Source organism: Alosa alosa, chromosome 15 (assembly GCF_017589495.1).
Source record: "Alosa alosa isolate M-15738 ecotype Scorff River chromosome 15, AALO_Geno_1.1, whole genome shotgun sequence".
NCBI lineage: Eukaryota > Metazoa > Chordata > Actinopteri > Clupeiformes > Clupeidae > Alosa > Alosa alosa.
The window spans coordinates 4,162,432-4,186,143 of record NC_063203.1 but is presented as its reverse complement, the minus strand read 5'-3'; the positions used below and the strand labels follow the sequence as shown (position 1 = coordinate 4,186,143).

General features: G+C 46.2%; 2 protein-coding genes across 7 annotated transcripts in view; one reads left to right on the top strand and one right to left on the bottom strand.

Moving 5' to 3' along the window:
• The window catches only part of lekr1 (leucine, glutamate and lysine rich 1), a 71,271-nt gene extending 59,177 nt beyond the window's left edge, over positions 1–12,094 (top strand). For all 4 annotated transcript variants that reach the window (XM_048264108.1, XM_048264110.1, XM_048264109.1 and 1 more), the window contains 4 exons: positions 2,049–2,142; positions 3,448–3,612; positions 4,973–5,272; positions 10,100–12,094. In XM_048264108.1, the coding sequence (XP_048120065.1) occupies positions 2,049–2,142; positions 3,448–3,612; positions 4,973–5,272; positions 10,100–10,459 (919 nt within the window). In that variant the 3' untranslated portion in view covers positions 10,460–12,094. The remainder of the gene's footprint in view (positions 1–2,048; positions 2,143–3,447; positions 3,613–4,972; positions 5,273–10,099) is intronic.
• A 3,181-nt stretch (positions 12,095–15,275) lies between these two features.
• ccnl1a (cyclin L1a) lies at positions 15,276–23,505 on the bottom strand. 3 transcript variants are annotated; one of them, XM_048264113.1, is made up of 11 exons: positions 23,164–23,485; positions 22,643–22,717; positions 22,135–22,244; positions 19,870–19,990; positions 19,592–19,656; positions 17,614–17,713; positions 17,360–17,464; positions 17,009–17,150; positions 16,775–16,886; positions 16,583–16,681; positions 15,276–16,323 (listed from the first exon to the last, which is right to left on the bottom strand). In XM_048264113.1, exons 1-11 carry the CDS (start codon positions 23,419–23,421, stop codon positions 15,891–15,893), a joined length of 1,620 nt encoding a protein of 539 aa, XP_048120070.1. In that variant the 5' UTR covers positions 23,422–23,485; the 3' UTR covers positions 15,276–15,890. The 3 variants fall into 3 exon arrangements, with proteins under 3 accessions (XP_048120070.1, XP_048120072.1, XP_048120071.1); XM_048264115.1 differs by lacking the exons at positions 15,276–16,323; positions 16,583–16,681; positions 16,775–16,886; positions 17,009–17,150; positions 17,360–17,464 and adding an exon at positions 19,329–19,342 and having other exon boundaries at positions 23,164–23,505; XM_048264114.1 differs by lacking the exons at positions 15,276–16,323; positions 16,583–16,681; positions 16,775–16,886; ... (1 more) ...; positions 17,360–17,464; positions 17,614–17,713 and adding an exon at positions 17,776–19,342 and having other exon boundaries at positions 23,164–23,503.
• Between the last annotated feature and the right edge of the window lie 207 nt (positions 23,506–23,712).

Sequence of the window (23,712 nt, the reverse complement as noted above, 5' to 3'; positions counted from 1 at the left end):
CTGTTTTTCTTCTTCACAGCTCGCTCATTAAAGAAGAAGGTCCCAGAGAGCCACTCTTCACAGCTCCACCATTAAAGGCCAACTTCCCAGGAGACGCCCTTCATATGATTTCCATCAAAGTGCTGTGTGTGTGCACGTGTGTCTGCTGGAGAAAAAGTGTGTGTGTGTGTGTGTGTGTGTCTTGGCTAAATGCAATCCAAGATTTATAAACACTTCGTGGCTGATCAAGTTGATGGTGCTCAGAGATGGCACATTAGTCCTGACGAGGGAGAGAATATCTAAATAAGTTCCATCCCTCCATTTACACTTCCACTGCACTCACACACATCCCATTCATGTGCGGGAGCGTGCATGTAGGCTGGCATGCCGACCAGATCAGATGTGAAACATGATAACATGATGCAAATGTGACAGGACAACCGTGGCCATAGATGCAGTGTGGCAGCCCACAGCCTTGGTAGAAGAAGTTTCAGTTTCACAGCTTTCTGCAACTATCTGCAAGAGGTGTTCTTTCCTACATTTTGTTTTGATTGTTTTGTGGGTGCGTGCGAGTGTGTAAGTTTATATTTGTCTGTGTGTGTGGTTTGCGTGCGTGTTTGTGCGTCAGGGGTGTTTTTCCCCTTTGTTTCACCACACCAAGATATGTGTGTTCTGTCTGCACTGCCTTACATTGTCTCTTGGGGAAAGTATTTACAAGCCACTAAGGAATGCACTGTAGAAATGTCATTTCCACCTAGCTGTCTGCCTGCTAACTGAAGCCAGTCTGAATTCCATCATAACAGATACTGCCACAAAAAAAACAAAAACAAATCAAAAGTAAATATCCCAACAAACAACCTGAGAAAAGCCTAAAGTGTATCTAAACAAGAGAGAGGCTCAGAGCGGAGGGGATTAAACATTAATTACCAGAGAAAATGAGGCCATATGGTTGGCTGTCAGACTGATTGGCATCAGTGCTGCCTGTTTCAATTTGTGCGGCAGCAGGGTGAATCGTAGTCGGCTCTTGTTGATCTCAAACGAGAGAGAGAGAGAATAAAGAAAATGCCAGAGAGAAAGAGAAACAATCATCTGGAGGATTTGTTTGTTTGTGTCAGCCACACCCAGAGCCTCTTAACGATTGGGCCCTGTGCCTCAGAGCAAAGAAGCCCAGACAGAGGGAAAGAGAGAGAGAGAGCAATGCAGGATTAACTGAGTGAGTCATGTGAGTGCGGAGCGGGGAATCACCCAGAGAGCGAGAGAGAGAAAAGGCAGAGGCCCAGAGGATTATGGGAACAACACGACTGGGCTGCCAGCGCCACACCACGCTCATCACACTCAATTTTTTTTGTGCTTGGAAAACTCTCGAGCTATCACATGCCGACTGTCTCCAACACACTCACAGAGGATCAGATGTTTTGGTCTGAGGCGTGAGAATGTACACAGTAAACAGCATTATGCCGCCGCACGAGGACAAATCTCAGTGGGGGGTGCATATTGCCTGTCAAGTTTTGGTTGCTATAGTTTTTTTTTGTTTTGGGTGGTGGGGGGGAGGGGGGTTGTTTTTGAGCGGACTTGGCTTTGCTGCTCGCTGTCTCGTGACATAGTGCCACGAGAGCTCTGTGAGACGCGGTCCAGCTCTCCAAGGTTTTGAGGTTAACAGATGAGATTAAAGCGGTTTTTAAAAGAACCAACATTTGCCGGCAGATGGATAACAATCAGTCTCTTTATCTGCGACATCAAACGCTTATCAGTATTCATGTATGCTAATGTCTCATATTTCTGGAGCACGGCGCACCTTTGAAGTCTGTGTAACAGAGAGCAGGCCGGCCGGTCGCCGTGACTCAAGGAGTTTAATATTCCCCTGCTCACTCACCTGCAGTATTGAGATGATGGGCTCAAGTATGGCCGGTCCCCTGCCTGAGTGATTCCCCATGGCAGCCTATTATGTGCGAGGCTCTTGAAACACCTGCCCTTTCATGAGATACTCTTTTGTGGGGCACATGATGAACCACGTGTGCGTGTGTGTGTGTGTGTCTGTGTGTGTGTGCGCACATGTGTGTGTGTCTCAGACAGGAGATGAGCGAGGCCCATGGTCGTGAGGTGCAGAGGCTGGAGGAGAGCTTCAGGAGGATGCTGCAGGAGGCGGAGCAGGAGAGGACTCAGGTACTAGCAGCCCACACAGCGCAACAAAAAAAAACACCAATCAGCCAGCGCCATACAAACATCAGCTTGACCCACATTTACCATCCATTACTCATACATGAATTGTACAGTGAAGTTTCTAATGAAAATCATAAGATGTAGCATATTCTGTAGATCAGATGTAAAATATGAAAGACAGAATACTTACCTGACTGAAACATGACCCTGAGACCCCCCCACACACACACACACACACACACACACACATTACCTGCCATTTTGTCCAGTTGTGTCCTTGTGGGTCCAGCATTGCCGCTGTCTCTGGGTCTCAACAGGCCTGCAACAGCACACCAGATTCTGCTCCCCACACAGCCGCTTTAGCCACACCTCAGTGGACAGGGCCTGTCATGTAAGAGGAAACCAGCGGCACGCATTTGGCCTCCAAATGAACCAGCACAGCATGCCGCGCGGTCTCTGTCCAGCCACTCGTGCTCTCCTCTCCTCTGCCAGGGTCAGAGATAATGCCCTGTGCCCCTGCTACATTTTCATGCTGACTGGTTCAGCGTTTCTTTTTTTTCCCCTCTGGTTCTTTGGGTCACCCTTGTTGTTCAGGGTCACTGAGGTTGCACCTCGGCACGACAGTATTAAGAGGAATGCCTTTTGATTTAGCAAAAATTACACAAAGCTCCCTCTGGTTTCCTGTCCCTGACACGGACGTTTACCCAAAGCCGAGGAAGCGGTCTCTTTCTTGCACAAACAGTCATGCTCATTCACACACTCGCAGACACACACACATGCACACACACCCTGCCCTACACCCTGGCACGCATCTCTTTGAAGAACTTGGTGGCCTTGGCTAGTGACGCCTAAAAATACATTGCATGCCACCGGCCCCCGGCTTTGTTGTCCATAATTGCTGTAACCAGCTCTTTTCTTTCCTGCCTCCAACAATTCAATATTTCTCTGCCCACTTTTGGTGAGAAATCCGTCTCTGGACAAAGACAGTCCACAATTACCATCACACTCTGCATACACCGCCCCCATGTGCCATTTTCATTTTTTCCTCAGAAACAAACAAGATCTGGGAGAGTCATCACCCAGAGAGCGAAATAAGATGCCGACTCAGGCACTGTTTATCTCCCGAGAGCCAACTCACACCAGTGTGCATACTCTCCTGACCACAGTCATTTGTATTGATTCCACTGAGCAGCATTTTTGGTCAGTTTGCTCATTTATCAATGTATGTTTACATGTAGTACATTAAATCAAGTACATTTTTGTGTATGTGTGTTTATGTGTGTGTTTGGCATGCATGTGTGCATTCAGATCCAGGCTGCTCTTGAGCAGCAGCGTGCCCAGGTGGGACTGCAGCTGAAGGAGAGGGAGGTTGAGCTGAGGAGGGAGGCAGCCATGGACCTGGACATCGAGAGACACAAGAACCAAGAGCTCCTCAGCAAGTACCAGCAGGAGAAGCAGCTGCTCCAGCTCAAGGTGTCCAACTCTTGTGTGTGTCTGCTAGTCCTGTTCTCAAGGTGTCCGACTCTTGTGTGTGTCTGCTAGTCCTGTTCTCAAGGTGTCCGACTCTTGTGTGTGTCTGCTAGTCCTGTTATCAAGGTGTCCGACTCTTGTGTGTGTCTGCTAGTCCTGTTCGTGTTCATCGCTGCCTGTCTCCTCACTGCCATATTTTGTCTCATCCTTTGTTTATGCTGTCTGTTCACGATTCTCATTTCTACACATGCATGAGTGTTCCTCTCTCTCCCTCTCACTCTCTCTATCTCCCTCACTCTCTCTCTCTCTCTCTCTTGATTACACACATTCACTCGCTCCGCATTCATCCACCTCCCCATTCTCCCCCTCCTCTTGCCCTCTCTGGGTTTTTGGCCCTAAACACTCTTTTGTTCGGGGGCATAATTGATGTCTGATGAATGTCTGCTGGCTGCAGCCTGATACTGGTTGCGCATTGGGGCGGCGGTGGCCGGAGGAAGATTGGAGATGGCAGGCCTAGTGGTCTAGAAGTGACGTTGAAGGGTTTTGTCTGCGAGAGCCCCCAGGGTGAGATGGGATTGCGGCGGAGCCGGCTGAAGTCAGCGGGCTGAGCGAGTCCGTCAGGAGGGGTCTAACCCGGGCCACTATGGCACTGTGTCAACAGCCAGCCGCACTGTCTGCACTCCGAGGACGTTGATGTGTAGAGGAGGCGGAGAGACAGAGGAATGAGGATGGAGCCGAAAAGTCAAGGCGTTTTCATGTCACGTCATCTCCATGAACAATTCTTTTTTTAGGCAGACCATATAAGACCAGATGCTAGAAAAATAACTCCAGGCAGGAATCTGACTCTTTTAGCCTAGCCTAACCTAGCATGGCATAGGAGAGATTTTTGGAGGAAAGATGATAGGGGAAAATGTTTTACCATTATAATGTATACACTCACACTTTTCAACAATTTTGGGACAAAAATGACCACAAAAATGCATGGTTGTTAGTAGCTACTTTGTCGTAAAGTGCTATTTCCTAACTAATAGCCTCATTTTGCAGTCATCAGTTTCTGATTTGTTGGTAGGAAGTGGTCAGATTTCTGATTCACCTTATCAGTTAAAAATACCATAAGGTTCTTGTTTTTGTAAGGGTGGGGGATCCGCCAATACTTCCCCTCTATTTCCTACATCCCTGGGTTTAGCTGTATTAAGATGCTGACATATTTCATTACATGGAGGAATGTGGAATTTTGCATTATAATTATAGACTTTAATGAATAAAAACGTCATAAAAACAATCTCCTGTCTTAGCAAGCAAAGCTAGAATGCTAATAGCGCTAACAACAATCAAACAACAACAAATATCCTTCTCTCCTTAGCTGCCTTCCCTGGTGCAGTCAGCGACTCAGGAGCTGCAGAGGGAGGTGGTGGCTCTGGAGGAGCGCTTAGAGGAGGCGCGCCTGCGGCTGGCTCAGCAGGAGCATCGGAGGGAGGAGGAGGCGCAGTGTCTCCGGGAGGAGGCCCGTGCTCTGGAGAGGCAGCTAGCGCAGGAGAGGAGCGCTAGCCAGGCCGAGCTGCAGGGCGCGCAGCAGAGTCACCAGCAGAGGGCACTGCAGCTAGCCGAGGCCCTCCGCGAGCTGGAGCAGCTCAGGAGCCACAGCGCCGCCCTGCAGGAGGAGGTGAGAATGCAATCAATACACAGCCACACACTGATCACGCATACCAAGGTCATGTGAATGTGGATTCTGGCTTCATAGTGAAAGGACAGTAGGCAAGTTGTGAATAAGGTACAAGTCATGTATTCTCTTATTCTCTGTATATCAGAGTGTGTATCTGTATGATCAATGGAGCTGTAATATTTTTCCCAGCTCTTAAGCTTCCCATTTGATGTAGAATATCTTTTTGCCTCTTTCTTCCACAGCTTAGATGAATATTGAATGCTTTGAATGTATTTATGTGGTAAAATGTGTCAAATGTTAATGTGACTTGTTTAAAATGAATAATGGATGAACTGTGTTGAAAAGCAAATCATTTTCAGACTTTTACAGACAGTACTGAAAATAAACAATTTTGAGAAAAATTGAGACAAGACAAGCGGAAATCTGAAATATTGAAGAGAATATTTTAAAGTTAAAATATCTCATGGTAGTATGAGTAGCCACAATGCAATATCAGCAGATTTTTTGTTTATAGTTTAATTTACATTTATTTCATCTTTCTTGTAACAGATTTGCCGTTTTGTGTAATGCATATAGTCACTGGACAAAAATATTTGGCAAATATAAGATATTGTGAAAAGTCAGAGAAGATGTTAAATTGGATTATAAACATATGATTTTGGGAGCTCTACTAACTGTAATATGTCCAAATTATATATCTCTCTCGATAATCTGAAGATGCCCATTCTGTGGATCTGTTAGAGGCCTACAGGCCTGGATGTGTTACTATACAAAGAAAGCTGATAATGGGAGAAGAAGCTGCTCCAAGATACTATTTCATGTGGAAAAGACAAGGAGAAGTGAAAATAGAAGTGCATGTCAAACATGTAGAGATAAGAGAGAGAGAGAGAGAGAGAGGGAGAGAGAGAGAGATGTGGGTGACTGTGTGTGCATGAGAGATGAGGATGACCTAAAGTTGAATCTTTCCAGTTAAACAGAGAGAGGAGCGACAGAGGAAGTAAAGTGGGGGGAAAAGAGGATAGACAGTGAGAGAGAGAGAAAAAGAGAGAGAAAAAGAGAGAGAGAGCAGTGGAGACAGAGACAGCACGATGAGGCACTTCCTCTGTTGACACGCATGCCTGTGTCTCCAGGGGGCAGTCTGTGGTTGCAGTCACGACACTCTCTCAGCTGTCTGCTCTCCTCTCCTCTCCTCTCCTCTCCTCTCCTCTCCTCTGCTCTGCTCTGCTCGTCTCTCCCTGTTCTCTCTCTGCCCCCCACCACAGAAGCACCCGCCCAGACTCCAGGCCCACACCACGACACACACACACACACACACACACACACACACAATCAAAACCACACACGCACGCACACACACACACACACACACACACACACACACACACAATCAAAAACATACATACACACACACACACACACACACACACAAGCACACACACTAACACATGTGCACACACACACAATGACCCATCCACACACACACCAAATCAAAACCACACTTGCACACAGACTCACTCACACTAACACATATGCCCGCACACACACAAACAGCAGCACATAATGACCCGTCCACACACACACACACACACACACACACATAAATCCATAATTGCCTGCACACAGACATACTCTTGCCCTCTCCCTGCAGGCCCCTTAACCCCCCACACACACACACACACACACACACACATGCACACAAACACCCACCCCAACACCACGGGTGTAGCGTGCATCTCACCAGTTCATCTGGTTCAAGGTGCCGTGATGAGAATTTCACAGCTGACATACTCTTTTATACCAGCCTGAGAGCACGGCCCTCTCTCCTCTCCTCTCTCTCCTTTTCTCTCTTCCTTTTCTCTCCTCCTCTCCTCTCCTCTCTCTCCTCCTTTCTCCTCTCTGCTCGCCCCTTCTCTTTCTTTCCACTCCAAAGTCAGATGGCCTTTGTGTGGGCTGCATTGCGTTGCATTGGGAGATGGTATTAGGAGGCTGTGGCTAGTGAGTGAGCGTGATATGAAATCGATGGCCAGGGATGCTTCACGCCTCAGCCTGCTCTCACACATCACCTCTCTCAGCTGTTCATCTGTCCTTCCCATCTCCTGAGCGCTGAGATGTGAGGGCTGGACTGAAGCCTTGGAGCGGCCATTATGTATTTATGACCGAGTCCAGGTCACCTCAGGGCTGGGCACGGCACGGGACGCCGAGACTGTGCTGGCAGGCACAGCAATATGCAAACAGTGGTTCACTCATGCAAGAGACTCCTCAGAGCTCTGTGTGTGTGTGTGTGTGTGTGTGTGTGTGTGTGTGTGTGTGTGTGTGTGTGTGTGTGTGTTGGGGGGGGGTTCAGACAATCTGCATGAAACCACATACCAACACGCATTCTTTATGTACATGTAATATGCAAATAGTTTACTCACTCTGAATGCCATAGGCTTCAGTTGTCTTTTTCTCTTCCTCCTCACTCTCTCTGTCTCTCTCCCTTTTTTCCTGTCTTTCTCTCTCTTTTTCCCTTGCTCTCTCTCTATCTCTGTCTCAGTGTGAGAGTAATTGCACACAGCTGGAAGTGCTCTGTTTTGCAGTGTGAGAGTTAAGCCCGTGATCATAACAGTGGGCTTGAGGAGGTGGGACGCGCCCGCCCGGCCGGCCGCCCGCCCGCCCTCCTCCCTGACTCAGGAGACAGCGGCGTCCACTCCTACTGTTTGTATTTGGATGTGACAAAATGTCTGCCCTTCACCAAACGTCCCTCACAGCTCCTCTGGCCAAAATAGTTCCAGAGGCAGAGGTTTGTGATGGAACACGTGTGTGTGTGTGTGTGTGTGTGTGTGTGTATGTGTGATAGAGATTGTGCTCACTGTCCGCCGTCACCTTACGAGGTGTTATTGCGAAGCAAAGGCTGATGGGAGTTCACTGTCACAGTGTCCTCACTTAGCCTGTCCAGATCCCTTCCTTAAGGCACATAAGGTCAGCAGACCTAACATTGCACGTCATGTGTGAGTGTGTGTGTGTGTGTGAGTGTGAGTGAGTGTGTGTGTGAGTGTGAGTGAGTGTGTGTGTGTGTGGGGAGCGCCTGCAAATAGAGCCCGCTGACGTCAGACACTTCCAGGAGAGGGGCTCCAGCTCAGCCGTCCCTAAGCAGCAGGGCTTGCCTTACAGGGCCCACAGTCAGCAGATGTGTGTGTGTGTGTGTGTGTGTATGTGTGTGTGTGGGTGGGAGTGTGTGGAGAGGGGGTGAGTTGTTTGTTCCCCTAGGGGTGTGATTGAAGAGAAACATTTCTCCCCCCTGTGGTACTGGAGTTTGGCCACAGGGTGGTGCCGTTTCCACCTGGAGCGCTGGCGTGGGGGGGGGGGGTTGAAATAAAACGATGCGCCGTGGCTAAATGGCTTCAATGTGGCGCCCATGTGCGCCTGTGGTCCGGCCTCAGATGTGGAGGAATGCTCGCGCCGCCTCGTCTGTCACAGATCTGCTGATATTTATGCCGTTCTCAAAAAAAGGCTCTTGGTAAGTGCTAGCACACCGCTTGCGGCACGTCAGAAGACTTGAGCCGTGCATCCCATAATGAGCGCCGCGAGCTGGCTGCGGTTTCCATCGTCTGACTTATCACACGAGCAATAGCCTCCCCTCTCTCTCTCCCCCCCTTCCCCCGTAAACCTCTAATTAATCAGATAAGGTGGCTCTTGGCTGACTGCAGAAGCTACACGCACACACATGGCGCTCAGGCAGCCTCTGCTGTGCCACTGCAACCCGGGGCCCAGCGCCATGCTCACGGCTCACGCACCACGGCTCCATGTGTGTGTGTCAGGGCTCAGCTCTGACCCAGCCGCCTGCCACACGTCCTACTGCTGCCTGTCAACTCAGACGCAGCTCTTTGTGTGCTATGGCAGCAGTGTCTGTGGGGGACAGTGCATAGCTCTGATGTTTTATATATATACAATAAAGGCTGTCTGCTTTTCTTAGGAGCTCCAAGGGACATGGTGGGTTGGCATGTCTGTAGCAGGCACTATTTCACACAAAATATATTTTCTCTGCATCATTTTTTCCCATTCTATTCTCTCTCACACAATGGAAATGTAGCTTTATAGGTTTGACAGAAATATCTCTTTTTTTTCTCTGTCTTTGTCGTCTCCTTTTAATCTGTGGGTGTAATCTTATAAGTTGCAGTGGTGTTAAGACTGTACAGCACTGCAGTAGTGTAAAGATGTGAACACTGGTTAAATAAACAAAAGTAAAACCTTTTGGCTCTGATATAGTGCTTATTTTACAAAAGAAAATGATATTAATGGCAGCATAGACCACCTTTCCATTTTGGGTTTGAACCAAATATTCACTATATTCAGATCTCTTGGATATTTTAATTTTGGAGCGTGCTACAGCCAGATTTCATAAAGCTACATCTCGAACAATCAATAACTAGCTTTTTATAGACTTAGAAATAAGATAAAATAATATTTTTGTAAACCTATTGAAGCCATGTGTGTATGGTATAAAACTCTTGACTTGCTGTGTGTATGTTTCTCTCTCTCTTTATCAAATCAAATCAAATGCTGCTTTATTGGCATGGATTTATAGTCATTGTTGTCAAAGCTACAGGTATAACATGTTAATAATCAACTTTACATTATATTGGTATAAAGATAAAATTAAATAATGAAAGGAAAAATAAGATAAAATGTAAAATGTTAATGCTACTAAAGGTACAGTAATAGTTTGATCAATCGTGTTATACTGTAGAAAAGAAAATAGAAAAAAGAAAATGAAGCTCTCTCTCTCTCTCTGTCTCTCTCTCTGTCTCTCTCTCTCTCTGTCTCTCTCTCTCTCTCTCTCTGTGGCAGACGGAGCTGTTGCAGGAGACAGTGCGGCGTGAGTGTGAGGAGAGGGAGGGGCTAACGGCAGCGCTCACCGAGGCCAGAGAGCAGCTCCTGCAGCTCAGGCGTCCCGCGCCGGACCCCTCGTCCTCGGCCCCCAACGTCCCCCAAAGGCCCTCCCCTCCCCGCTTGACCGCCACCTTCCCCTCCCCCAGGGGCCCGTGGGCGGGCAGCAGGGAGAGACGCAGCGCGGCCTCTTGGCATGGGCCGTCCCAGTCCCACTCAACGCCCACTCTACCCAGGCTGACCGGCGAGAGACCCTCCAGCTCTGCCAGCGAAGCCCATCGGCGCATCGCACTGCTCATGAGCAGGAACGGCCGAGTCTAACACACACACACACACACAGACACACACACACCTGGGCTGCTCATACAGCTGGAAAAGAGAGGATGACAGACTATCAATAATCATCTAACTGACATAGATTTTGACATGTACTTGCTCACTCTCATTCTCTTGCTCTGTCACGCACACACACACACACACACACACATGCACGCACGCACACACAGAGACACGCACACACAGAGACTCAGAGACAGGAAAGAGCGAGCGTGACAACTCATCTCTAGCCACCCACAGATGTAAACACCCTTCTCCCAAGGCATGCTCTCTCTCATTCTCACACACACACACTGACTCCCACAACACACATTCACACGAACACAAGGTCTTTTTTACTCAGACGCACACGCTCTCCCCCACAGTCACACAAACACGCGGCCTTTCACAAGGTCCTCTCTCATGCACGCACGCACACACACACACAGGCACACGCACGCACACAAACACAGTCATTCACAAGGTCTGTCTCACGCACGCTCTCTCCCACTCCTCTCCCCTGTGTCTCTGGACTTGTTTTATTCTGCTTTTGGTGCGTGATTGACATTACTCATTCCCTGTAAGGTCTTTCCATTCTCCTCCCTCCCTTTCTCTCTGCCCATCCCTCCCTCCCTCCCTCTCTTTTGATGAATAGACTCGAGGAAAGCTTGGAATCTGTATGGTATGGAATATTCTAATTGCTTGGCAGAAGCAACACATGGAACGTTTTTGGGTGTTTCTCCCCTCCTCTCTTAAAGGGGCGAGACACAGCCTCTTAAAGGGGGGGGGGGGGGGCTAGCTCCTCCTCCGTCTTCCGTCTAACACAGAGCCCGGTTTCAGCCCCAGACACACAGCCAGAGCCCAGTGTAGACGTGAGCAGGCCACACGCTTAGAATGACACCTTTCAATCATCAGGATCTAGGAGCTGATTGTTTGATTGTTTTTTTTTTTTTTTTTTTTTTCGTAGACGATTTTATATGCAGGCCTGTAGATGCTCTGTACCATGTGCTCAATGAGGAAAGACAAATAGGATTATGTCAATGTTTTTTTAGTTATTATTATTTACAAGACTTTTCAAGTCATTTTACGTAGCTAAATAAATCTTTTTCTCTATACACCTTTCAATTCTACTTCCTGTGCCAGTTTAGTTACACACACACACACACACACACACACACACACTTGACCCCCTCCTTTGAGTTCTTGAAAAGATGAAGAATTAACAAGTGTTGTTTCCTTCCTCACAACCTCTCACTCTTTCAGGTCTCCAGACAGGATCACACGCACGCACACACACACACACAAGCAGAGTCTTTGTGGGGGGTTGAGTGTGCGGTGTGTGTGTGTGTGTGTGTGTGCTCTCTTCCCTCCTGCGTTGTTGTCATGTTGACCGAGGTGCGCTGGAGTGTACCCAGCGGCTCTGGCCCTCCCTCCAGATGCAGCGGTGACCTCTGACCCCGGAGCCTTTCATGAGGAGCAGCAGCGGCGGCCCCCGGGCCTCTTCCTGCGCCTCCACACCGCTCCCGCTCCTTCCGCTGGACGCCTTTGATGTCCTCAGGTCTTTCAGCAGCTGCCAGGGAGGCACAAACACCCCCACGCTTTCCAGCCACCGGGTCAGTGCTGCTGTCACACTCACACACACACACATCTAAACAATAAAAAATAAAACAAAGGCCCGCATGGCATGGCCATTTCTTGATGCCGTGTTGTTCCATTGATGTTGGGTAGTGCAGGAGTGCTGTAGCGTTGGGCTGTGAAGTGCTCAGACTGGGCAGAGCAGAGGGGGGAGGGCAATGAGGGATCTGGATGATGAGACATCAGTCAGTGACACTAGAAGTGATGAGGACTGACAGAAGCAAATGGACTGAGACAATAGCACAGATACATGTAATGGAGTGGGAGTCGCCTGCTCTGTGATCAGGCAGAACCTCTCCTGGGAATATAGAAAAATTGGTTTTAAAAAATAAAGAAAATGAAATGCTGTAAATATTTCCCATTGAATCCACTGCCATGTGTGTTTAACACTTACAACCATAATTATACGTCTGTATACAGAAAATGGATGACCTATGCTCCGTTAGCCATATTTCTCCATGGGCCGTGTACTATTATTTTCCTTTCTGACTTTTTTTTCTCTCATTCTGGTGCTACACACAGTCAATTCATGTCAACTACCAAGAGACAAATCATTTATTTCCATCATACCCCTGAATTTCCTGTACTTTGTAAGAATGTTTGTGTGTGTGTGTGTGTGTGTGTGTGTGTTATGGAGAATGAATGGAAGCTGCTGTTCTCACACCACAGCGGCCAATGGAACGGAAACTCCTGAGCTGTGAGGCCTGTCACGGCAGATAAAAAACAGCATGTTGCTTTGTGGGGGTTTTGTTCTTTGAGAAGAAAGGCCTACTGAGAGTGCCTCCTGCATTAATTAGATTGGCTAATATGCATCCTTGGAAGCACATCTAGTAGGAGGGAGGAAACTTTTTGGAGACAAGGGTTTGGTCTTTAGGCTCTGTTGTGACACTCTCTGATATTGATTACATTTTTGTTCTGCTGTTTCATGCTTTGGTCTGAGACACACCAAAATGTAGCCTACACGTTCTGCAGGCTTCACTTGCACTTTGCAGTTCAGCTAAATCATACGTCAAAGAAGAAAGGTCGCATTTGGCCGCCCGCCCTGCCACACCTGGAATTTCCTGGAATTCCGTACCTCCTGTCAGCGTCAGCCCACACCTGCAATTAGTGTTGCCCTGGAAACAGGGCTGAAGAATGCCTAGCATTAACCGTAGCGAAAATGTGAACGTGATAGTGATGCTAAGTAAGTGTTGGGGAATGCAGGGAAGCGACGCAGCCTAAACCACAGTGAGTCTCTGCTTGTGAACCGTAGAGCGTGCCAGCGTGTGCCTACAGACAACCCCCATAGACAAGGTTTCCTGAACAAACTCTTTTGTGAGCCAACTGAAAACTATTTCCACTCTTTTTCTAACTCCCTCGCCCTCTATCAAGAGAACACGCCACAGCCATCAGTGTCCTCCCTGACTGTTTATCATATTACGTCACGCTGAATCAGGCACGAGGATGCATCCAGGCATCTGGCTGAAGAAGGTCAAGTCCTACTAATGCGGTCAGTCAATATGATCCCTGCAACACATGCACACAAACTCATTTCATTTACAAGTGAAACGTAGAGAAAATAATTTGCAATCCCATTACCGGTAGAGAAGCACGCATTTTGCTTTTTAGCATCTTTGCGTTATTGCCGGATCCAGGTTGGCTGATTGAAGGTCAAAGAGCAAATGAATAATGCGGAGGGGAGCAGCATGCTGTCGTGATGTGTCCAGTGCCTCAGTACCTTCGGAGCAGAAAGGTTAGGAGTGGGCGGGAGCACGAGGCAGCACTTTGGCCCTGCAACATTCTGAAGAGGTTAAAAGAGGCGGAGTGTGTTGTCTGTTGCGCTCCTGCTCCCTTGACAACAGCATGCATCTGCTATGAGCATGCACAGGTTCCAGGGAGGGGAGTGTATTGGGAGGTAGTGGTGTGTGTGTGTGTGCATGTGCCTGGGTCACGCATCATTGCTGGACTGAATGGCCTTCTCCACCCACGCCTGTCAGATGAGGTGGTGCGGCGTGTGGGTGTGGGAGAAAGCCTTTTGGCCCTGGCCTCACCAGTGGTTGCTTCACTGAAGATAGAAGCCTCTCCCCCTTCCCTCTTCTCTCACACACACACAACCCTTCTCCCAAAAAGTGAGGTCTACCCACAGAGGGGTGTGGACCAAACCATCCATCCATCCCAACCTGATCTCAAGGCCCGAGGAGGGAGCTGAAGACAGAGCACTATACTGGGAAGGGGGAGGAGGGGGGTGAGTTGTGAGATGACTGGTTGGGGCTGTGGGCAGCCTTGTGGAGACATGACGGATGGGCTGAGTTGGGCTGATGTCAATGTGTGAGACCAAAACTGCACGCTTACAGGATGTGGGTGTTTTGATAAGTGTGATTACTAATGCTGCTTCTATGAGGGTTAAACGTTGTGCAATACATGTTATCATTGCATACTTGTGAGTAAAACGCTACTAAGACATTTTTAGAAAGTAGGATTTAGGTAGGATCCCAGTAGGACTTGATGTTACACAAACTTAGTAAACCATAAGCCATTGTTCAAATTCAAAATACGTGCTATGGTCATTCAAATACCAATTTTCAACCCCCAGTTGGTATAGAGACAATGTCCAATGCACCCATGTGTAGTAGTTCAGTGACCTCTACTGGCATATTGGCTGTATTACTTCAGTCATCACACAACTGTCTGATATTTACACAGCTTCCACACATTTAGGTGACAAAATCAGGCAGCACAACTTGTGCACAGATAAAGTACATTTGAATTGCAATGAACCCACAGTTAGCCATGGTGGTCAGTGGTCCTTCTGTTGTTCACATCCTCAGTCTCTCAGGAAACGGCGCTTCTAGAAACAGGCTTGGGCTTGGAATGTATCTGTGGTGGTTCCCATCAGCTCGATATGTAGGCAACTGATCTGATGAGCTTGATAAATACATCTACCATCCTTTCCCTACCACTCCAGTTCATTTTGGATTAATGCTAGATGAATATGGGATGCATCATACACCTAGAAACATGAATGATCAGTCATTTGTTTCATAGGTCCATGAGATTCCTCAAAAAATTAAAGTTAAAGATTGATTTCACTCATCACGTTTGAAGAAACATGGGTACCACGAGCAAATCTGACTACTTGATAATCTGACTAAACACACAAGATTAAAAATTCAGAATAAAAAAAAATGAAGGAAAATGAATCAAGAACTGAGAATTAGATCACATTTTTATTAAGTAAAAATCAGACAAACACATGCAGACTAAAAACCAGTGTTTTTTTGTATTTTTTTAAACCACGATCCAAAACACAAAAAACTCAAATTATATTAAAAGTCTGCATCCAGATGTTCAGAAAAAAAAGTCTATTTCTAGAGAAATACCATTTTTGCATTTGTACAACTGTATATATGTATGTATTATAAATATACACACGTCAGTCCAAAAAAAAAATAAACAAACAAAAAAGGTTGAGTGGACCTGGTATTCCTCTTTTGAACTGTGCAAAGTCTTGATGTCTTTCCTGAATATTTCTTCAATGGTGAACTTCTCTTCCCTTCCCCTCCCTAACAAAAACAAACATTCTGCTTTTTAAAAATCAAAGCTCTCACCATAATACATTGGCATTTGACCAACTATACAACTGTATGATTTTTTTCCTTCCAGTCCACAGCACTACATGAAACTGAACAGGGCTTGTGAAAGACAGATAGACAGAACAGAAAAGAGGAAAAGAGGACAGAAAGAAGAGACTGAGGGAGGTCAGGGGAGGGGTAGAGAAACGGGAGGGGTTTGACAGGGTGTCGGGTCGCCCTCCCCCCCTTGCTCATCGTCTGTGGCGGCTGTGGCCCGAGTGGCTGCTGCTGCTGCCGCTGTGATGGTGTTTGCTCTTGTGCGAGCGCTCGTAGGAGCGCGATCGCTCCCGTCGCTCCCGGTGGTGGCTGCCGCCCCCGCTGCTGCGCTCGTGCTTGTGCTTCTTGGGGTCCGAGGAGGAGAGGCGCTCCCGCTCCCGCTCTCTCTCCCGCTCTCGCTCGCGGGGCTTGCTGTTGGAGCGGCTGCGCGAGCGCTTCCTCTTGTGCGTGTGGCGGCCGGCCGACTTGGACTCGCCGCTCTCGCGCTGCTTGGCCTTCAGGTGCGGCAGCAGGGGCGACAGCGGGATGCCGTGGTTCTGATGTCGCCGTGGAGACGGGCTGCGGCTGTGGGAGCGGCTCCGTGAGCGCGAGCTGAAGGTCCCTGAGCGGCTGCGTCTGTTGTTATAACTAAGACACAAACAACAGGAGGGTTAGATAGACCACCAGTCAACACAGGAGAATTGTACCATGGTTACTATAATTTAATCCAAATTTAGTGTTTAAAACACCATATCCATTCTCAATTTATTCCTCGCAAGATGTTCATAAAATTGGGAAAATGAACCAGTATTTAAACTGGTCTAAAAGAACAACAGTAGTGTAACAGTTTGTGCATCATTAAAAAAAAAGTCTACTTTATTACAGAAAAAGGACAGATATGACATACTGTCTTCTGGGAGAACGTGATCTGGAACGTGACCTTGTCCTGGACCGTGAGTGGCTGCCACTTCTGCTGTTGTGGCTCGGCTTGCCTTCTTTCCTGAGACTGAAACACAATGGAGCAAGTCAACACTTGTTGATGGCTCGTGTATCACGGCGTGTCAGCCTAGCGTGTGAGCAGAGCTGGCGAGAGGCTTACCCGTTGTGTGGGCTCTTGGAGCTCTGTGCCCGCTCCTCTGCCTCCTTCTTCACAGGCTTCAGCGTCTGGCCGTTCGGGGACTTCTCCTCGGCCTTCACCTCCCTGGGGGATCCTGCCATATGGGGAGCAAAAGAGTTCAAATCCAACTTCATTCCTACTGGTATCTGACCACTATGCGGCCAGATGGCTAGCAATGTAGGGGGAGGGCCAGTTTTGGGTGTGGTTGGGACTCACCTGGCTTAGAGCCTGGAGAGAAGCCGCCCAGGGTGGAGAGGGCTGGGGTGCCGTCAGGGTTCAGGCCTTTGGCCTTCAGCTTGGCCTCCTGTAGCGCCACCTTCCTCTTCTCCACCTCCTTGTCCAGCAGATCATAGTTTGGCTGGAACATGAGACACATTATCAGACCACTTGGTCACCAAAACAAAAAAGCCAAAAACAAACAAAACAACATATTTCCCAGCACAAGAAGTCATTCCAAGTATGGATATCTTAGGAACAATCCACTGTGACCATCCAGCTGGCCAAAGTTCAACTGCAAACAAAAAGATGGGAAATCTCAGCTCTGCGTGGGGAGAAAGTGCAAGTCACCTTCTTCCTTGTGTACAGCTTCAGTGTGGTGATACAAATCTCTTTAATCTCCTCTTCTGTAGCTCCAAAGAGCAGGTACCAGTGTGGTCTAGACGGCAGAGCAATCTGACAGAACAAAAGGGAGATGTTAAGCAAGCCATGTTGGCACAACACCATTGGAGATACATGGTTGTGCTGGAGACACATGGTTGTGGACAGATGTGCTTTGGTCTGGGATGATGGTGGTGGTGTTCATATTAGTGGTCTTACTGTACCTGCAGGGCTCTGGCAGCGAGGTAAATACAGGCACAGGCGATGGTCTCGGCTTGAAACCTCACAAACACATTTGTCCGCAAAGAATCATTCATGTAGTTCCTGAAAGACAAAATGGAGAGAGCAACACTGCAGCTTCCTCTTGCACACCTACACGCTGACCCCCTCCCTCCCTCATGAAGAAAAAGGAAACCAGTTTGAAAACAAATGTTGAATGCAGTCAATTTAGCCACATTTATGGAGATTCAAGATTAGCTTTGTCCTTTTTCCCCTCTCTTAGCTCTCTGTCCAGGGTACTTCCATGCAGAACAGATGTAGGCATGTACACATTAAGCTCTCTGAACCAGTGTGTTTACACAGACAAGCTACAGGGTGTCCTCTGACAAAGAGTAAGACATTCAGCAAACTAACAGAATAAACAAAAAGGAATGAAGGAGGAACTCAAAAGAAGGTTGCTAAAACACCTGTACATGCCAAAAATAGGACCCCATTTGCACATGCAATTGATAGCTGACCAATCCCCAAAAAATATGCAAGCATCTAAAAGAGGCCATGGGCGCCTTACTGTGCTCATGGTCTGGGAGAGTTCAAGGTCTGCATCAGCAATGCTTAGGTCTCATGTACATGAAGCTGAATGGAGGTCCAAGGGTATATGGGGGAGGATGGGGCGCCAAGGTGATATTTGCTTGCATTGCGAGAATGGCATGCAGGTCAAATCCAGTGTGTTGAACAACAGGCCCCTGGGGAGGGGAGGGATGAGCTGAAGCGAGGCTTTGCTCAGGGCATGGCCACAGTACCGGGCACAAAGGGTTTCCCTAGTTACAGAGCCAGCCTGGTTAGTAATGACTCATATGGCTATAGACTCAGAAGAGCTGAAGGCCACTACATACTGCACTGATTAATGATTACGTCATCTGGAGGCTAAACAAAATGGAGGCATTTTGGTAGGTTAAAATGGAAAAGGATATGGACTAAATTAAGACTAAGACAGGCAGACGGACACACACAGACGAACAGACAGCAGGGTGATGGGGAGGCAACAGAAAGAAAATGATAAATGTGCTGCTGCCCCTCAAAACTGAGGCCCGTCTACTTCACATGGAAGTATTAGTATTGATGAGTCCATGTGACCGTGTGACTGAACTGAAAGACTCCGTTAACTATTAACTCCTCCTGACCTTCAGTTACAGACAACCTCTAACACTCTACAATGACGGTCAAGCTAAAGGTCAGTTTTTCAGGGAAAGGCGACGTCACAACAGGTCCATGGAGACAGGAGCCGTCCTGTAAGACACATGCCTGAAGACCATATGAGTTTGGGATAAGTATGACGTTACAGTAAGACATCAGAATTCTTCTAGAAAAAAATGTAAGTGCAAGACAAACCTGACACTTCTAATGTATGGAACATTCTAACTTACAGCTAAATTGTTATAAATAAACAACTGCTGATAGAATGCTAGAATACAGTCTAGACATCTACTGTACTTCAGAAGATAAGTACAATTGGGAAGCAAAAACAAAAAATACAAATCCTTTGGACACCCCCAAGAAAACAAGATGATGTTGCCAGATGGAAAAGGCCCCCTTCAGTGAATCTCGGGTAGAGAGCTCGCACTGGATTGGCTGTCTCGAAAGGGGCAGCCAATGAGGGGGGAGATTCCTGAGGTCAGTGTGGTTGGAGGAGCAGAGCTCAGAGGTTCTTTATGAGACTTACCATCATGGACTACCCTTTAATCAAAGAGTAGAGAAAAAGTACAAAGTTAAACTGAGATCTCCATATATGGAAACTAACTGAAAATAAAGATTCAAACCATTTCTCTTTAAAAAGGAGAGAGACACACAAGTGTTACGCAAAGATAACTTTTGAGTTGGCGAAAAAAAACAGGAAGCTTACGCAGAATCCAGGCAAACAGTCATTTAGCAGGTTAGCCATCTGGCCATCTACACACAGCTGCATATTGGAGACCGCAAACTTACCAGGCAGTCTGGACCAGCGTTCGGTTCTTCTCACATTCAAGGACTTGGAGGTACATGACGATAATCTGAAAGAGATTGAGAAACCACAACAGGTTCATGCATATCCTCTAGTGCACGGAACACTATGTGTGGGGGAACTTGGTTACAAATTCACAGATGTTTTTTTTCCCTCTAACAGACTACTGTGTCTGTGGACTGTGGTTTTTAAACATCTTACTAGGTATAAGAGCTTCCATCCATACTGGGCTGCTTGTCTGTGAGGGTGGTACATTACTCACCTTGTGTGGATGCTTGACGTGCACACAGAAGCCCAGCTCCTTTAGGATCCGCCGCTCGGCTTTAATGACTTGGTTTTTGGTGTTAATGTAGTTCTGATCAAGAACCAATGGGCTTGCGCTTCTGATTCATAAAGGAAATGAGAAATGAAAAGATTTTCCCAGACAAATCAAAAGAACAAAAGGAAAAAAGGAACAAAGACAAGTGAAGTGCCCTTCTGTTCATTCATCTAAACTGTTTTCCCTTCCAACCAACTAAAGGCAACAGGTCCAGTTTCATTGACTCCTGTAACTTCAGTAAAACTTTCAGTCTTGCTACACGTATTGAGGTAACCAGGTGCTCCACTGTCACTTTATCATAGCTTCAACAGAAACATCATTACACAACCACAAAGTGCACTGTTTTTATCAACTGTGCACATGAGGCCACACACTCATTAACTCCTGCACACAGCAGAAATTACCCTTCAAATATGACATGACCAGATGAGGTTTCATCATAGCGACAACTTTAAATACAACAGAGGAACATAGTTTGCACCACTTCACTCATACACAGGACAGCATATTCAATCATTTGCTCTCAACATCACATGCGCACATGAACAACCCAGTGCTAACCGTGAAATGCCACAGGCTACTAGCCACAAAAAAACAATAACAATAGCACAACCTAATATACTATTTGTGTGTTCATACATTTCAGATTAAAATTGTACAGAACGTGTATGGAGCTTCCTACATCAGTGATTTGGGTATTCAAGACTGCTTCCGTATTTACAGACCATAACGATCCTGCTGATTACTACAGGCATTAGTTAAAACTGTATACACTCTGAAAGTGTGCTTCTATATAATTACTTTCTAATGTTACAAAAAAAAGTACTGGGCTAAAAACTACCACTTTCTCAGCCTTCTTATACCATGGAACTGACATACCAGTCATTCTACAGTACATAACCATCCCATAACAGCACCCAGATATGCTCTTAAAGAGGTGATAATCCATGTCAATTCACCTAGGCTAATATAATCGCTAAAAATACTAATTATGAAACCTCTGAAAACTGAAATTTCTTTTGTGGTAATAAAACTCAATCTTAACAGCTTCTCACTTTGGAACCTCAAAAATAACATACATGTCCTGCTTTCAGACCTATATCTGGTTAACCTTGACATTAACCTTCACAAGAAAATACACATGCATTCCATAGCATCAACTAAACCACAGCCTACTGATGTACTATTTAAACAACTATACAACTCCTATTATTTAAACTTGTTTACTTTGCTTAATGTGAGCTCTGTGCAGATACAAACATACTCAATTCAAGATTTAAGTGGGCAAATGCAACATCCTTGCATATCTTGCGGGAACAGGGTACTCTGCAAGTCACTTGTAATAAACATATCAATAAGCACAGTGAGAACTAATGCTTGATATGACAGTGCAAACATTTTTCAAATGTGCAAATGATATTTCTGTAAAAGCCATGATGTGTGAGTTTTTGTTTGTTTGTTTGTTTGTTTTAAATGAATGCTATCACCTAGTGTTAGCAGAGACATTAAGCATAAACTGAAATACAGGAGTCTCCCAGACGCCCCGGACCAGCGGCCAACCTGTCGTCCCCGAATCCCAGTGACCGCACACAGACCACTGGCTTCTCCCAGCGGAGGGGGGGGGAAGCGACACCTCGCTCACTGTTGCCATGCCGACAGCTTCATCTCTACGTACCATTCCACATCACCCAGGCTTTGGTAAATGTAGCTGGTCGCTGTTAGTTGGTTGCAAGGGAAAAGAGAATTCAAGTTAATACCATGGTACCGATTTATATATGAACACAATTCTTTCCAATTCTGTGTTATAACAAAGGCAGGGTTTCTGCCTTCACACAAAAAAATAATATGCCAAAACAAGTAAATGCAGGCTTGTAAACATTTTGGACGCATTTCACTTGATGGAGTAAGCGGCAGACTAACTTGCTGTTAATACCAATTATGACTGATGAGGAAACTGAAAAGTTTTAAAATGGTTTAGAGTACATGAGTCAAAACAGAAGAGCACTGAAATTAAGACATTTCATCATCACCATACAGACTTGTGCACACATTTACAATTATCTATTCAAAATAGCATTTAGACTAAATGATGAGTGTTGACAGTATTAAACAGAAAGACTGTCTGGATGGAATATTTTGGCACAATAGACAGAACACAGAGAACTGTTTCTTTAAAAAACACAGAAAAGATCCATAAGCGATGCTTACCTTTTGCCCCTTATCTGTCTTAGATGATGAAAGACATTGATCACATCTCTTACGCGTCTGGGGGCTTCTTCAATTTTTGAGGCCAAATTGATACAGGCCATGGCAACGATCTAAAAGGATTGAAGACAATAAACACAGTAATTTCAGTGGGAACACTTGTACTCAAGAATGCATTTTCATTCATTTAACTTTAGCAGTGAATTAAATTGCTCTACACAAACCAAAATAACATTGTATAACGTAACTACGCCTGCTGACATGAGCTCATGTACAGCTGCCTGTCTGCTCAGTCTGTCAACTTACAACACGAGGCACATACACACACTACGGTAAGTTACATCATGATTCGCTTTCTAGTAAGCCTAGGAAGCTAGCAAGCTAAAAAAGTCTCTGGTACAATATGGCTGCCCAGACAGAACGTTGTTGTTACGCATGTAGCACTCGGCTTACCTAACGTTGGTTAGCTAAGTTAGCCGTCAAAAAAGGTGCCTAGGTGACTTTAACTTACCTCGAAACTGTGTTTGACGAATGACTTGGAGTAGAAAAATCTATGAAAAAGGACTTGTCCGGTTGCCATGGCCACCTACAGAACAGACAGAAATTACATATAATGTTAAATGGTTAGAATAAATCGCTTGCATCATGTAGCTTCACGACGAGGGTCAGCCATTTTGTTTTTTGAAGAATCAACACCATAAATACGACACATGTCAAACTACATCCAAGTTTTATATGATTAGCTGCAGTTAAAGATGACCTATACGTAATTTAACAGAGAATGTTATATTTGGGTAACAGCAAATACTAGTCATAGCTGGTATCGATTCGTTCCCACTCGCTAACGTTATCTGGCATATAACTAGCATGGCTAGCAATATTGCTAGCAACAACATACCCAACGTTAGAGGTTAGAGCACAGACTAGAAAAGCAAATGATGAAAACAAATAACAGTTACATGACACATAACTGGGTATCCAGAACACATTAACACTGGTGGAAGCACAGTATGAAAATAACATGTCAGTTACCTGTGGCAATCGTAAAAGGATGCCAGCGGATTGTAAGACTTCACAGCCCAAAATCCGCAGATCTGTCTCAGTATGCAAGTCCAGGCCATCCAGCATTGAGGGTGTGGGAGAGAGCCTCTCCTCTGGTATGAGAGAATTATCGATAGTAAGGCAAACTTCGGAGTAGACTTTATCGCCAATAAGTATCCCATCATTATTAGTAACGGTAACGTTAACGTTAGATGTAGTGGTCACTGAAGACGGGGGACCAGTAGCCATCTTCGGTCCGACGTTCGCTGGCCATCAAACACAAGTCGCTTGTGGCAGAAGCAGGAAGCGAACACAGCTCATGGGTGACGTAACACCTGTACGTGCGCACATTGTGATAACGGAAAAGAATATATTTTTTAGGCTACAGTCTATGGAAAACAGCCGCAAAGGGTTTTTTTTTTAATTATTTATTTATTTATTATTATTTTTACTTGCCACAAATACAGTCAGCAGTGGTTACACGTTCTGTCATGCATTTTTCAATCGTTCATGTAATAGGCCTTTTTATGGTTGGGTTTC